This window comes from Pituophis catenifer, unplaced genomic scaffold (assembly GCF_029215685.1).
Source record: "Pituophis catenifer annectens isolate HBS135680 unplaced genomic scaffold, rPitCat1.0.hap2 SCAF_7, whole genome shotgun sequence".
Classification (NCBI taxonomy): domain Eukaryota; kingdom Metazoa; phylum Chordata; class Lepidosauria; order Squamata; family Colubridae; genus Pituophis; species Pituophis catenifer.
The window spans coordinates 34,040,829-34,057,907 of record NW_027256887.1 but is presented as its reverse complement, the minus strand read 5'-3'; the positions used below and the strand labels follow the sequence as shown (position 1 = coordinate 34,057,907).

At 42.5% G+C, this 17,079-nt stretch overlaps 1 protein-coding gene across 1 annotated transcript in view; it reads left to right on the top strand.

The window, feature by feature from the left end:
* Positions 1–17,079, top strand: part of NELL2 (neural EGFL like 2) — a 419,520-nt gene that overhangs the window by 239,932 nt on the left and 162,509 nt on the right. Inside the window, exons 10-12 of the mRNA XM_070947964.1 lie at positions 2,699–2,790; positions 5,577–5,679; positions 9,525–9,653. Of these exons, the coding sequence (XP_070804065.1) occupies positions 2,699–2,790; positions 5,577–5,679; positions 9,525–9,653 (324 nt within the window). The remainder of the gene's footprint in view (positions 1–2,698; positions 2,791–5,576; positions 5,680–9,524; positions 9,654–17,079) is intronic.

Below are 17,079 nucleotides of genomic sequence, written 5' to 3'. Positions count from 1 at the left end.
TGAGGACCTGGTGGCCGCCTGGGATAATGCGGCTGCTGGGGCCTTGGACCGTGTCGTGCCTTTGCGGCCTCTGACCCAGCACCGAACTCACCTAGCTCCTTGGTTCTCCGAGGAGCTCAGGGAGATGAAGCGCCGGAAAAGACGCCTGGAGAGTAGTTGGAGGACCAGCCGCTCTGAATCCGACCGAACACTGGTGAGGTCTCATATTAAGACCTACCTAGTGGCGATAAAAGCGGCGAAATCTAGCTATTTTGCCGCTCTTATCGTGTCATCAGATAATCGCCCGGCCGCCCTGTTTAGGGTGACCCGCTCCCTCCTCCATCTGGAAGCGTGGGATGACCCCTTGCAGGGCCGAGCTGAGGATCTTGTGCAGTATCTGTATGACAAAATCGCTCAGATTCGGGAAGGGCTGGCTTCTGACTGGGTATGTCCGGACGGGATGACTGAGGCAGGTCTTGAGAGTGTTATCTGGGGGGAGTTCGATCCTGTGGCTCCCGAGGACATGGACAGGGTCCTGGGACGGCTGAACGCGACCACATGTTTATTGGACCCATGTCCCTCCTGGTTGGTACTGGCTTCCCGGGAGATGACACGAGGCTGGCTCCAGAAGATTGTTAATGCTTCTTTGAGTGAGGGGGTCCTGCCAGCTGCTTTGAAAGAAGCGGTTGTGAGGCCCCTCCTCAAGAAGCCCTCTCTGGATCCGGCTGTTTTGGCTAACTGTCGTCCAGTCTCCAACCTTCGTTTCGTTGCGAAGGTTGTTGAGAGTGTGGTAGCGCAACAGCTTCCCCGGTACCTGGATGAAGCTGTCTATCTAGACCCGCTCCAGTCCGGCTTCCAGCCTGGGCATAGCACGGAAACGGCATTGGTCGCGTTGGTGGATGATCTCTGGAGGGCTCGGGATAGGGGTTGCTCCTCTATCCTGGTCCTGTTAGACCTCTCAGCGGCTTTTGATACCATCGACCATGGTATCATGTTGCACCGGTTGGTGCGGTTGGGGGTAGGGGGCACCGTTCTGCGGTGGTTCTCCTCCTACCTCTCTGACCGGTCGCAATCTGTGTTGACAGGGGGGCAGCGGTCGACCCCGAGGCACCTTGCTTGTGGGGTGCCACAAGGGTCGGTCCTCTCGCCCCTTCTGTTCAACATTTATGTAAAGCCGCTGGGTGAGATCATCCGTGGCTTCGGGGTGGAGTTCCATCAGTACGCTGATGACACCCAGCTGTACATCTCCACCCCAGGCCATCCCAACAATGCCCTTGAAGTGATGTCCCAGTGCCTGGAGGCCGTGCGGGCCTGGATGGGGAGAAACAGGCTCCGACTCAACCCCTCCAAGACCGAGTGGCTGTGGCTTCCAGCGTCCCGATATAGCCAGCTGACGCCATCGCTGGCTATTGGGGGCGAATCACTCGCCCCCACGGAGAGGGCTCGTAACTTGGGCGTCCTCCTGGACGCACGGCTGTCTTTAGAAGACCATTTGACGGCCGTGGCCAGGGGGGCTTTTTATCAGGTTCGCCTGATACGCCAGTTGCGTACCTTTCTAGATCAGGACTCTCTACGCACAGTCACTCAGGCACTAGTCACTTCCCGCCTGGACTACTGCAACGCTCTCTACATGGAGCTCCCCCTGGGGTGCACCCGGAGGCTCCAGCTGGTCCAGAACGCGGCCGCATGGGGGATTATGGGGGCGACGAGGCGCTCCCATGTGATACCTCTCCTGCGCGAGCTGCACTGGCTCCCGGTGGTCTTCCGGGTGCGCTTCAAGGTGTTGGTGACCACCTTTAAAGCGCTCCATGGCTTAGGGCCGGGATACTTACGAGACCGCCTTCTGCCACCAATAGCCTCCCACCGGCCAGTACGCTCGCACAGAGTGGGCCTCCTCAGAGTGCCGTCCGCCAGACAATGTCGGCTGGCGACCCCCAGGGGGAGAGCCTTCTCTGTGACGGCGCCCACCCTCTGGAACAACCTTCCCCCAGAGTTACGTACAATAACAGACCTCGGGATTTTTCGTCGGGCCCTGAAAACCTATTTATTTCAACTAGCTGGGCTGGCTTGAGTTAAATTTTAAATTGATTTTAAATTGGGTTGTTTTAATTTACGGCCAAAATATTTAATTATTTTAATACTGTTTTTAAATTTTGTATGCTCTGTTTTTACTTTGGCTGTGCACCGCCCTGAGTCCTATTTGGAGAAGGGCGGTATAGAAATTTAATTAATTAAATAAATAAATAAATAAATAAATAAATAAATAAATAAATAAATAAATAATTATATTTCAAAAGTGTTTTGCAAACTTTAAAATAAAATGAAGTATATATTGCCTGCATTTTCATTAAAATACCAATAACAACGTTCTTATAGATTCAGGTTTAACAGGTTATTGTTTAAATGTAAGTTGTAAAAGTAAGTATTTATTTACTATTTAAGTAAAGTTGTAATTACTGCTTCCCTTTCTGTCTCTTTTGCTCAACAACAAGAGGAAAACAGAATGATCCTAGTCTGAATAATCATTTCCTCACATACAAATGCAATATTGTACACTGAATTCTAGCTGCTAAGTAAGAATTGCTATATTTCTAAGTGATATTTAAATGATGTCTAATATCTAGAGTTTTCTGTTACGTGGTGTAAACATGTCTTGGAGCATCATATAGTTATACAAAATCCAAGTACCAAAGTATTGTTCTGCTTTTTAACTTTATAGCAATCTGTGTGTTTGAAGGCAAAACCTATTTTGAAGGAGACAGACAATCAGTATATTTAGACTCAGAGGTCTGTATTCTGTTTGAATGCAAGGTAAGATTACTTTTAATTTCTCTTTCCCCTGTAATTTGTTCCAATTTTATAAATAAACTTCAGAAGATGTTATAAAAATAACAATGATGGTTTTTTCAAGTTGATGTACATTTTTCCATATCATTTTTAAGTGGAAGATCCTTCTTAAAAATTGCATGTTTGTTCATAATAAGGTTAATAGGGATTGTAAATACTTCATAGGATATTTGAAGTTTATAAGAATAATTTTAGGGTTGTTAACTATGTTCTCCCGGGTCATTTCCCCACTTATTATTGCTTTTAAGCCTTTCATAATTTCATTGCATTTTTTATGTAATATGCTGCTTCTACAATTTTGGGTGCATCTCCATTTATTTATTTTAGTTGAGAAATTAGTTGAGCTCCGTAGTATGCTGATACACACACACACACACACACACACACAAATATGTCTGCTTTATTAATTGTCACAAATGTTTTTCACAAGACAACATATATTCCTTCAATTATTTCTCCAATTTTTATTTCTTTTTAAAGCTGCATTCAGTTTTTTGCCAATTATTAAATACATACAATATTTAATACATACTTATTAAATATATACAGTATATATATTTATATCTATTTATATATATATAAGGGCAACTCCACTAAAATAAACTTGAGTATCCTAAATGTCATTAATTTTGGTGCACGTCCTATATGGAATTTCAGAATAGTTTTAGATCTGTTTTAAATGATGAGGGGAATATGTTTTGAATTTAACATGAAGAAAATATTTGCTACATTAATGAATTACTGAGTTTACTCTTAGAGGATAATGAGATCTGGGTTATCTCAATAGCAACTTCCTTTAAGGCAATGTTCTGAAAGGCAATGTTCTGGGAATATTTAAAGAAAAATATGTTGCAGCAGTATGGCCTGAAAATACAGCTACACTTATTTTCAAGAAAACTTTTGATGCACCATTGTTGGCTAGAAGAACTACTGTAGATTTTCCTAGAAAGTGCAATCTGACAGTCTCCCCCATTTTTTGAATGCAATAACCATTAGTTTTGTAACACAAATTGCACAGTCCAAACCATTTTTTCCTGACAGCATTCTGAAGAATATACTATTTTCCCCCCAATCCTTTTGACTTTTTATGTTAGTTGCAGTTTTTAATGCTGCATTATATCTGATACAATTTAATACAATTATATCATTACTCATACTATTGAAAGGGTGTTTTTCAGTTTTATATCTGGGTTAATAATTTGTCGAACTTCACTCTTGAATTGGTGAGGGGTTAAAACTGTTGCCTTTTTCTTTCTCAAGCCATAATTTTTGGTGAGGCAGAATTGTAGATATCTTTACAGCTGTTTTATATTTAGTTAGTTAATGACAAAAGGAGAATCCCAAAGAACTAAGTTTATGCATAACATAAATGATATAATATATTGCTTGTCATCTATAATTTATCTTTCTCGATTCTTTTTAATGACCTCAGTTATACACTCAAAACCAACAGTAGAGTTATTCACTACTGTTCACTAAGAGCAAGAGCTATTAAAGAGATTCTGCAACAATACATGGCAAAAGTTTCAGTAGCATAATTCATTTAAAAATGGCTATCATCACATTCTTTATCAAAACAGAATTAAGAAAGTTTAGGAATAGAGTTCTGAACAGATGAGGCATTAATGTAGATCTTAACAACTTCTGTATAATATTTATCATTTGCTGGTATAAGTTAAATTTACATGGGCACTTTTCATGTAAATTAAAGCTTAAGTTTAGATATTTTTGACATATTGAGAAATTAAAATAGAAGGGTACCTAAACTGAATGGTCTCTAATGTCCAATTAACCTAGTACTAGTAGTAAGCTAATGGTGAATGAATGCTGTTTATGCTGAGCAACTGAAGTAGGAGATTTAATTTATTGTGTTTGTGCCCATTGTCAGTAGAAGGTAAGACACACACCCCTACTCTGAACTGCCAGGCACTGAGCCATTTAAGTCATTGTGGATCATTTTTAATAATCAATTAGACAAAACTCTGCCTCCTGTTCTTGATGCCCTTATACTGGGAATAGTAACGTAGAACAAGCTTATAGCTGAAAAATTAAAATGTAAAGAAAAAATAGCTTATAATAAGAATCCATTCTTGCATTAAAATTACCAGTTACAATCAACTCAGAGTTTGGATATAGAGACAAAGATGCCTTTGAAAGATGCCTTTATTTGTGACAGATGTTCAGAGGGAAGGAAATAAACATTTGCTAATAAATAGCTGGGGCTTCCAATTTATAATTTTGGAGGAGGTGCTTTGGGCAGCCAAATTAGAATGTGATTTTATAGATATACACAGTGTAACTAGCTGAATTTAAAAAAGAACCCTGAAATAACCAAGGCACCCTATTTCTCTTTCAGTTAGCTAGGCATACTTAGGATGCCATACTTAGGACAAGCAAGCATACTTAGTTTGTATACTTAGGATAAGTAGATATACTAAAACTCATATCACCCTTCAGAATTTTCCACTTCTGTCAAAATCACACAAATATGTTAAGTATGATATTTGACTATATGACCAACAGTATGATGAAATAGATGACATCTGACTAGTAAATCCATGTGAAACAATAAAAATAAACAGATAGCACAATAATGATTTATAAACAAAAGAGATTCCAAATGGTTTCTACCCAGATTATTTATGTGAATACAACTGGATATTAATTATGCACTTGTATTTTTATTGAATGATATAATTATGCCAAAAATATATTCATAGCCAACATAAATAATGATTTTGATTTAATAGAATTACAAAATGCAACGTACAATGGAGTCGAATTGTCCTGCTCTGAACTGTCCTGAGCCTGAACAAATATCCTTATCTAAAAGTTGTTGCAAACTTTGTAAAGGTAAGATAAGGCCTGGAACGGGCTGAAAACAGGGTGCGCGGAGGCAGCGATAGGTGGCAGCAGCGATGGGCAGCAACGGTGGTGATGCAATCCCCACAGCCTGGAACAGCTGATCAGCGGTATTCCAGGAGGCAGATCCAACTGCCAATCAGCTGCTCATGCTAAATCAGGCTGTGCTGAAGCTGACCAGGCTGTTTGCTGTTTGCTGCAAGGAGGCAAATTGCTGGGAGGCAGAGGCTAAAGGGTGGGAGCTAGTGGGTGGAAGGGGCTTCGGCAACATTCACTCTATAAAACGCACAGACATTTCCACCCAATTTTTTGCTGGGGAAGTACATCTTATAGACTGAAAAATACAGTCTAAGCTTTTTAATACCATATTTACTGCTTTATTGTAATATGCTAACTTAGCAAACTTTTAAAAAAATACTTACCAGTATACAATATATGTGAAATAGATGCAGCATAAATTGACATGAAAATTTCTTGAAAGTGAATGATGTTCTGTAGATAACTTACTACTGAACAATTATTGTATGGTTGGCATACAATAATTGTTCAGTTGGCATAGGTGTCAATTCCATGTGTCAATTCCATTTCTCTCACATTTTTTGAGATATCTGACAATTTATCTATTTCTTTAAAGTATTCTAAGAGCCGCAGTGGCTAGAATGCAATACTGCAGGCTACTTCTGCTGACTGCCAGCTGCCTGCAATTATTGTGGAGTTGCTGAAGAGGTAGAAATTTGTTGGAATAATCTTGAGGTACCCCTTATGTGACAAAGTGTATTTTCACCAAGTTCTATTCGCCAAACATTTGCATAACCATTTCATTTTTTAAAAAACACAGTTTTAATTATGAAAATAGCAAGGATCATGTAATTTATGCTCATGACTGAGCAACATTTTTTGAGATATCTGACGATTTATCAATTTCTTTAAAGTATTCTAAGAGCCGCAGTGGCTAGAATGCAGTCCTGCAGGCTACTTCTGCTGACTGCTGGCTGCCTGCAATTTGGCAATTTGAATCTCACTAGGTTCAAGGTTGACTGAGCCTTCCATCCTTCTGAGGTCGGTAAAATGAGGACCCAGATTGTTGGGGGCAATATAAACCACTTAGAAAGGGCTGTAAAGCATTGTGAAGTGGAATATAAGTCTAAATGCTAATGCTATTCTGTAAATTCTCAACATACCATTATGTTATATAGTTGGAATAGTTTACAAGAAGCAATATTAATTCTGAGTGACACTATAATACAATGGGTAGCCGTGCTGAGTCTGAGATGTTGATTGAATACTTATACTTTCCTTCAGATAAGATGAATGGCTGCAAAAGTTGATGGAGTTAGCAGAGATGGCTAAACTGCTTTGATAAAAGAAAAAAACATAATTACTTTTGTTTCTATTTGGAAACCAATTCTGGACTTTGTGCTTGAAATGGGAAAAAAATGAAACTTTGATTTTGGGTTTTACCAATCAGATAGATATATTGATATAGAAATGGCTAGTTTATACTATTCTATAAAAGTAAAAACTTGAGGTTTGATGTTACTATCTTATTTTACTGCACCAAAGGAAATCGGAAGTCAACACCTTTTCTTTCTTTTCCCCTTCTTTTCTATATTCTTCCCTTCCCTCTTCCCTTCCCTATTTTTCCTATTATTTGCTTCTGTATTATTTGTATTTTGTATTTGATACTATAAACTAATAAAAAGATATAGATAGATAGATAGATAGATAGATAGATAGATAGATAGATAGATATAGATATATATATACACACACACCCCTTTTTATTAGTGTGTGTGTGTGTGTGTGTGTGTGTGTGTGTGTGTGTGTGTTGGCCTTTTTATTAGTTTATAAGTATCAAATACAAAAATACAAAAGCAAAGAATAGGAAATATATACATATACATAGGACCAGTCCAGTCCTGGAAGGCAAGGTTGCTATATATCTCTCTGATCATGCATTAGCCATAATGATGGTTAAAATGATTATGGTCATGCTATAGTAAAAGCCCTTCTATGAGGGACAAAGACAACATGTATAAATAATTAGGATTAGGTAAAGGCCTGTTAACAATGATCAGTGTTAAAAAAAGTAGCAAGTATTTCTCCTCTTGTTCTGTAGGTCTAGATCTACATTGTTTGATCTCTTATAAGACACTTTAAGAATCTTGTGTTATCGATAATTAGGCTAAGAATCTGTATAAGTATAAGTTTGAAGTGATGTTTTTTTTCCCCCAGAAGTCAAACTTATCTACAAGAATTACCTGGAATAAGGGCCTCTTCCTTCAAATTAGTTTTATGCAGTATTTAAATCACAAATCATCACCTGTACCTCAATTACTACCAATTTGGTCATTATCCTCTTATTACAAGGTTAGCTTCTATTCTATGAGAAATAGACAGGAAAATGAGGATAATATAACTATCTACAATGGTTTTCAAATAAGATGGTCAAAAGGCATTACTTTTCTTTTTTTCTTTTAGTTTCTATTGTCTTCCAACTGAAACAAACTTTATATAATGGTCTCAGAACAAATTTCTAAAAATATTTCATTAGTTGATTACTTCTGTTCTGAGGTCTTTAAAAGTAAAGTCTCTAATTAGTCAGAGATTTACCTTAGGGCTACAAACTTGGCTTGATGAAAAATCTGTAAAATCCTAGTCTCAATTACTTACATTCAACAGAGCTTAAAGAAAAGGTGGTCCCTTTCTTCAAGATGAACTTTGCAACTTAAAGATATCAAGCCTTAATAAAATTAATAAAACAACAAATGGTAATGGAAAATTGATGCAAAAGAAAACAAATTCCTCTGGTAATTGATATCCTAGCACAGAGAGAAGCCAGGATGCACCATATAATTGCTCTTCCTAGATGAACCGGGTATTTAAATGTCATTTATGATGTTGGTTTAAACGACTTCCCCCTCCAAATTAACTACCAATCCTTTTCTCTTTTTTTTTCATGGGCCTCCAGTTTCAACTTCAGAAATTTCTAATTTCCAAACTTAAAACCAGCTAAAAATGGGAAGGCAGCTATTGGACATCTAATTTCTATACTATTAACAAAAGCTAAGAAGTAGAGTTGACTTCCATGTCAGTTTCTCCCTTTAGACAGAATGATCGCTCTAAAAAGATGTTCAAATACTAGTGCTATTTTGCTACTGTCCCAATCTTTGAGAAAAGTGATAAATCTGATCTTGCTCGTTTCTTTCCAATCAGCTTGGAAAGAAGCATTATTAGTGAACTTTATGCTAAATATCTGAATGAGATATGCACTGACATTTGTACAAATTCAAGGTGCCCTTTGAGACTAATTCAATTCATATGACCCAGAGGAAAGAAACAATAATTTTAAAAGAAATGTCTATTCTTTGATTTTAAAAAAATGTAAATCAGGGTTGACATCAAGACCAGGGCTATATCTGGCTGATTATATTACTGTTGATATAGAGCAGGGGTGTCAAACTTGTGATGACATGTTGTCATCATGTGACGTATCACAACTTTTTTTCCCTTTGGTAAAATGAATAGGCATGACCAGCATGTGACACATCTGGCCTGCAGGCTGTGAGTTTGACACCCCAATATAGAATTTGGGAGCTTTTCTTATCCATGTAATTATTCATGACTGTTGATGTACCTTTTCTATCTCCTCTACAATTCTTGGCCAATATATTGTTGACCTACTGGTGAAGTTTGGGGGGGGAGCCCAGGAATCATTGTTAGAGGGAAGTCTAATAAAGAAGCATTCATTTTCATTGCTTTGGTTCATGTTTAGTGGATCACTACAATATATTTCTGTAATGTCAATCACTTAGAGTTTGTTTGTTTGTTTTTAGGCCACGATTTTTGCTCTGAAGGACATAAGTGTTTAGAGAATTCTTTTTGCAGAAATGTTGAAGAAAAGTCAGTTTGTAGCTGCCGAGATGGTTTCCGATCTCTTCGAGATGACAGTGTATACTGTGAAGGTAAATTCTTATAAAACATGGCCATATCAGTAACAAAAAGTAGTCTGGACTATTGCATGAAGTACAATTAATTCATAGCTTGCCCAAGTGATGGGGTCATGCGAACATTTAATTTAAAACTTATTAATCAAATGAAATAATTATCTCAAATTAAGGTTTTATCTTTTTTAAAAAGTTTGATTTGTGTTAAAGTAATACGCTAATATGATTAAGTTCTTGATTTATAAGTAATACATTAACACATAAGTGTTGATTTTGTTCCATTAATCAGATTTCAGATAAATTAAATGTTATATATAAAGCCATGTTAATACATTTTGAGCTGTTGTATCATTGTAATTAAATCATTATAATTGGGCATTACTTTGAATTGGAAGCTCCCTAAGGGACAATTGAAAGCAATCTTCCACTCGTCTCTTTCCTTGATTCGCACCTGGTAGTATGTCTCTCATAGGTCTAGCTTGGTAAACACCTTCCCCTTGGCTAGGTGTGCCAGCATGTATTTCATGAGAGGGAGTGGGTATGTGTTCTCCACACGTATGGCATTAATTTCCCTAAAATCAATGCAGAGCCTCATCGACCTGTCTTTTTTCTCTTTAAAGAGGATTGGGGTGGCCACTCTGGACTTAGCTGGCTGTATGAATCCCCGGGCTAGGTTGGTGTCAATGTACTCTCTCAGTTCTTATCTCATTGGGGGTCATGGAGTACATCATTGGCTTGGGTAGTTTTGCTCCTGGTAAAATTTGTATGATGCAGTCTGTGGGGTGGTGGTGGGGTACCATGTTGCAGTCCTCCTCACTGAACATCCTGACTAAGTCCCAGTATTTCGTGGGGATCTGGGGAGTGCCTGGGGGTGGCTGTGAGGTGGCAGCAGCTCCTTCGCTTTGCTTAGTGCCATTCAGTCACTGGACAGTTCCTTCCCCAGCAGTGTTGGGGGTGGTAGAGGGCCTATTCCCAGCTTCAGCTTCCTGTAGCCACCTTCTCATGAGATGATGGGGCCCCATTTGTCCAACCATGCCAGGCCTAGAATCACTGCTTCTGTCATTTTGATGCCACTACAAACAGGATCAACTCCCAGTGCCAGCCCATCTCTACTCTTATGGGTTTGGTGAGGAGTGTGGCAGGGGCTCCCCCTATTAGTGACCCATCAACTTGTTCAAAGCATATGGGGTTGGCTAGGGGCTTTGTCCTGATTCCTAGATTCAGGACTGTGGGCAGACTGATTAGACAATTGGTACAGCTCATGTCTATGATTGCTTCTACTTCCCCCTGTGCCCCTGTCTTAGGTACAACTAGCCTCGACTGAATGGCGAATGGACAGATGATTTCACTTACCATCGGGTCATCCTTGCTGTTGTCGTTGTTGTCATAGGCTATTGGCAGCTGGGCTTCTAGGACCAGAGTTCCTTCTTCTCCATTGAGGGGGAGGGGGGAGCTCAACATCTTGGTGGGCAATTTTCCCCTCTCTGTAGCTTTATGTGGTGCTTTTTTTTTTGGCTTGGGCAATTCTGAGGTCTTTATTTGTGGGATGGGGGCTGGAGCCAGGCATTCAGCTGCTCGGTGGTCTTGCTCGCTGCATCGGAAGCATTTAATCATTGAGGTTCCCCTTGGCTTCTCTTCCACTTGGTGGGGGCTGGATCACCAGCTGAGTTGTTGCCGTTCAGGTTGGCTTTTGGGTTTCTTATCAGTCAATCCTCCCTTCTTGTGCTGGTGGAGCTTGAGGTCCATGGCCACTGCCATCTGGTACCACTCGTGGATTCGGTCAGGAACCCCTCGGCAGATGCAGGTGTGGAGCAGCACGCAGTCCTGAGGAGAGCCAGTGCTGAGCTTCAGGGAGGAGGATATGAAAGACACAGCCCTCACTGTTTGTGGCCAGTCTGTTAGAAAGTCTTTAACCCAGTCACAGATGGAAGAGGGAAAAATTAAAGTCAATCAGCTTTTCGATAAGGATGCTTGGCAGAATGGTGTTGAAGGCTGAGCTGTAGTCTATGAAAAGCATTCTGACATAGTTTCCAGATGACTCACTATGAAATGTAAAGCAGGAGCTATGGCATCGTCTGTCAACCTATTCCCCTTGTAGGCAAACTGGTATTGGTCAAAATTTAGTGGGAGGCATGACCTAAGATGTTGAAGAACCAATCTCTCGAAGCTCTTTATCACTACAGTCATTAATGCAATAGGTCTATAGTCATTCAGACAGTTAATTGCTGTTTTCTTAGGGACTGGGATGACAGTGGCTGCTTTCAAGCCTGATGGAACACTGGCCATTTGCAAGGAGATGTTAAAGATTCTTGTCAGGACCTCTGCTAATTGGTTGGCACAGGTCTTTACCACTATCCCCAGCACCCCATCTGGACCTGCTGCTTTGCTGGGGTTCACAGCCCTCAATGCAGCTCTCACTTGGTGTTCATACAAGATGAGTGGCTAGAAGTTAGAGGGCTGGCAGGCAGAGGCTACAGGGTCAGGTCTTTTCACCTCGTAGTGGGCGAAGAAGGTGTTCAACTCCTCTACCAAAGACGCATCAGAGTTGGCTGTCTTCCTCGTGTTGCCCTTATAGTTGGTTATGTGCTGCACTCCCTGCCACACTTGCTTTGGGTTGTGGTCTGCTAGATGGTTCTCCACCTTTTATTTATATTTTTGTTTTGCCATCTTAATGCCTGTTCATAGATTTACCCTGGCCTCTTTGTATTTATCACTGTCCCCTGCCTTAAAGGCGGAATTCTGGGCTCTCAGAAGCATTCATACCTCTGCAGTCATCCAGGGTTTACAATTCCCGTAGACTCTGATGCACTTGTCCACTGTTATGTTATCTGTGCACACTTTGATGTAAGAGAGTACAGCATCAGTGTATTCATGCAGTTCTGGATGTTCAAATATGCTCCACTCAGTGGTTTCAAAACAGTCCTGCAGCCAACTGAGACCACCCTCTGGCCAGATTTTAACAGTTTTCTGACTGGCTTGGTTCTTTTCCTGAGAGGAACATACTTCAGGCATAACAGCAGAGAAAGATGGTCGGATGAACCCAGGTGGGGGAGGGGGATTGCTCTGTAAGCCTGTTTCAAGTTAGAGTACATACGGTCTAAAGTGTTCTTCCCTCTGGTGGGGAACTGCACATACTGCACAAACCTAGGGGGAACTGTCTTTAGACAAGCTTGGTTAAAATCCCCAGCCACGACAAGAGCACCCTTTGGATGAGTTTGCTGCTGCCTCGAGATATAGCTTAGAAAATGCCATGCTGACATTGGCATCAGGTGGAATATAAACAGTATAATAATTATCACAGTGATTTCTCTAGGCAGATAAAAAGGCCTACAAGTGACAGTCATCAGTTCCACGTCTGGGAAACAGTATGCATATGTTACTCTGCTGTTAAAACACCAGTCGCTATGTATATAGATACAGAGACCTCCTCCTTTGCTCTTATTGGAGTCGCCATTTCTATCGGAGCGATATATGTCATGATTAACCCCACTGCCGCATTTGGTACAGATGGATGTAGCCCAGTCTCTGTGACAGTCATCACACAGCTTTCATGGATAAGCCTGTTTCCTGCCATCTGCAGCTGTAATTCATTGATTTTGTAGATGAGAGGTCTGGTGTTGGTCAAAAAGATACTAGGCAGAGCTGATCTATGGGGCTGCTTTCGAAGCCAAGCCAACAGACCGGCGCTACAGCCGCACTTTTTTTTCTGCTCCTTTCACCTCCATCGGCACCTCCCCGACCCAATGACAATCCATGGAGATTTTGGAAGCCTCGCCATGCAGTTTGGTATGTTGTGGGACTGCTGAAAATCACTGGTAATCCTGGATTGACTTGTGAACTTGATGTTTAACAGCTCTGCGTGGGTGTAGGGAAGTTTTGTCCCTTGCACTTCACTGTGCATGCACATCCATACACACATTATTCCAAACACCACACACCAATATCAGGAGCTTGGGGCACCTGATACAGGTCCCTGGTGACTGGCCACTTGGTGCAGAGTTTGGGCCAGGTGCCCACTTGGTGCACAATCTCTGCCTCTGCCACCCGTTGGGTCTCTGAGGGGGCCTGTAGGCTTTCCAGGACCCCACTGCAGGCTCCTGCAGCCTTGTCCCCTCTCTTCTTCATCCCATTGTCTTCCCTGAGTCTTCCTGCTTTGGGGTAGACTGGGTGAGCAGCCAGGGCTCAGGACCCCAGAGAACTGCTCTGGTTGGGGCACAAAATTAGGATGGTTGATTTAATGTCAGGGTTCGAAGTAATACACCCATAGCAAAACAGAACTCTGAGGCAGGTAAATTCCTCAAAGAATTCATTGGCTATACCATATTGGCACAGGCTGGTGAAAACCAACTCTGAATGTTCCTGTGGTTTTTACCTAATTAAAAGTAAACATTTTCTGCCTTCCCCAAACAATCAGTCACATGGTCCAATCAAAGAGTCATCTGGTTGCCTGGTAATTTCACTCCTCTTGGCTCTAACCACCTGTGGGAATGTCCTTGGTTCCCAGGAGAAAATATTTTGTTTTGGCTACAAGCCCCAGCTATCTTGTCAGAGTGCACACAGTGTGACTATGTGAGACAATCCAGGAGCAAATACGTTAAACAAAGGTTTGTATTTAAATAGTGGTTTTATCTACAAAGAATATATACATACACATACTTTAGTCAGACCTCAAACAAACAGCAATCAGCAATTACAGCACGGAAGCACACATGGAGAGAGAGATATGCCCCAATAAGGCCTCTTCTTATTATAGGTTCTTAAAGTGATATCATTGTAGCAGCTGGTCAGCTCTTAAATCATTATCCTGACATATCTCTATTCCCCCCTCTCTATCCCTCACTCTAGTGTGGCAACACTGAAGCCTCAAAACAGCCTCACTCACCCATAATGACTATAAGAAAATGCTGTTCAACGGTCAGAAACAGTACAGAAAAATGAACATCATCAGATTCCTCATGACATGTACACCAAAGAGGTTAACACTGAGCACTGACGATGATAAACACATCATAGAGGAAGATAGGATACATACCTTGTCTTCATCACCACGCAAGTGGCACAGCTCTTTACATAGTCCTCAACATCTTTTTTCATCCTTGGCCACCAGAATTGTTGCCTGGACATGTGCAGGGTCTTCAGGTAGCTGAAGTGGCCTGCTTGTTTAGAGTTGTGACTCTGTTGAAGGACCTGGAGCCGCAAGCTGCTGGGCACATACAATTTAGATCCCTTCCAGCCTAGTCCATCCTTAGCAGTTAGTATTCCTGAGTTGTCTTTGTGCCATGGGTCATTTGGTAGTTCATCTTTCAGCTTTCATGCCCCCTCCGTCCATGACTTGCCTTCAGGTGGCCTATCCCCGGATCAGTGCCTGTGACAGTCTGAGGAGAGGGTATCATCTCTTATTGTGGCTTCCATGACAGAGCATTGGCTAGAAGGTTCTCCCCCCTGGGATGTGGTTCGAAATTGAATTGTTTGAAGTATTGCATCCACCTGACATGTTTTGGGGAGAGTTTGCAGGGTGTCTTTAGTGTCTCTAGTTTTTTGTGATCAGTCCATACTTCGAAAGGCACAGGACCACCCTCGAGGAAATGTCTCCAGGTCACTAGGGCCCAATGGATCGCATAAGCCTCCTTCTCCCACATTGCCCACCTCCACTCAGTCTCTGTTAGCTTCAGTTGCATGAAGACTGCAGGTGCTCCCTGCAACCCAAAGGGCATCATCCTGAACTGAAAGCTACCAAGGGGGCAGTTGAAGGCAGTCTTCCACTAGTCTCCTCCTCTGATCTGAATACTATAGTACGCTCCTTGTAAGTCCAGTTTGGTTAATATCTTCCCCTTGGCCAGATGGGCCAACATGTCCTTCATGAAGGGGAGTGGGTAGGTGTTTTCCACACATACAGCATTGATTTCCCTAAAATCCACGCACAGCCTCATTGACCCATCTTTCTTTTCCTTGAAGAGGACAAGGGTGGCCACCTTAGATTTCACTGACTGGATGAATCCACGGGAAAGATTGGCGTTGATGTACCTTCTTAACTCCTTCATCTCTTTTGGGGTCATGGAATACATCTTTGGCTTAGTCAGTTTAGCCCCGGCACAAACTCAATGGTGCAGTTGGTGGGACAGTGAGGTGGCAGCATGTCTGTATCCTCTTCACTGAATGTGTCAGCAAGGTCCCAGTACTCCTTAGGGATCTGAGGGGCACCGGGGGAAGGTTGTGTGATGGTGGTGGCCCTCTTGCCTCGTTTGGTGGCATCTGGTGGTTGGGAGGTCTCTTCTCCGGCAGTTGGACTAGGGGCTTGAGGCCCTGGCCCCATCTGTATCTCTCAGTCACTGTCCTTCCATGTGATGATGGGTGCCCACTTATTCAGCCATGCCAACTCCAGTATCACAGTTTCTCTCATTTTTGGAACTACTATGAAGCAGAGGCATTCGCTGTGTCGACCCATTTCCATCCTCACAGGTTCAGTAAGGAGCGTGGCCAGGGCCCCACCAATTAACGACCATCAACTTGCTCAAAAATATGGATCAGGTCAATTTTTAAGTCCTGATTCCCAGTCTCAGGACAGTAGGTAGGTTGATTAGGCAACGGATGCATCCTGTGTCTATTATTGCTTTTAGCTCCTCGTGGGCCCCAGTCTTTGGCGCTATTATCTTCACCTTTATGGTGAAGGCACAGATTGATTCACTCACAATTGGGTCATCTTCATCCTCGTCATCACTGTCATAGGTCTCTAGTGTCCCATCAGTTTCAATTTGGGAGGAGGAGACTTCTGCGACCTGCCAGTCAGATTTTCCTCCTTCTCTCCTCCTGTTTGGACCCCTCCACTGCATCAGGGGTTCTGGAGCCTCCAGCTGGGAGCCATCTGCACGGTGCTCAGGCTGCTCTGTGGACACCTCAGCTAGCTTTGGGGGGGTGGCTCTCCCTGCCCGCCCGGCTTCTGGGTCTGCCCAGCAGGATTTCTTTTCAACCCTCTTCCCCTGCACTGCCTCCAATGAGGAATTATTGGCCCAGTGGGTGCCTGTTAGGGGGAGCCTTCCGCCTTGTTGGGTTTCTCCAGCACCCTCTCCAGTCCTCTCTGCAGAGGCTTGCAGAGCCAGTGTTTCGGTGACTGATGCTGGCTTTGCAGCGGTGCGGCTAGCCAGTGGAAAAAAATAGCCAGCAAGGGGGGAAAGGGCCCACCTACTGCTCTCAGCTCACCAGGATCTGCATCGCACCTGCTCTGCCAGTTGAGACTTCTGCTGTCTCCACCGAATCCCCTCATGGACATGACAGGAACATCCCCTGGCCGCAGAGGAAACCACTGGTCAAGCCACCGCCAGGGCCACAGGATTCCATCGAACAGATTGGAAAAGGCTTGCTGGTGGAGAGGCTGGATTGGCCATGGTGGTGGCAGCAGCCACTGGGCTTGGGGCCGAAGACCCACAGTGGGTTGAGCCAGCCACAG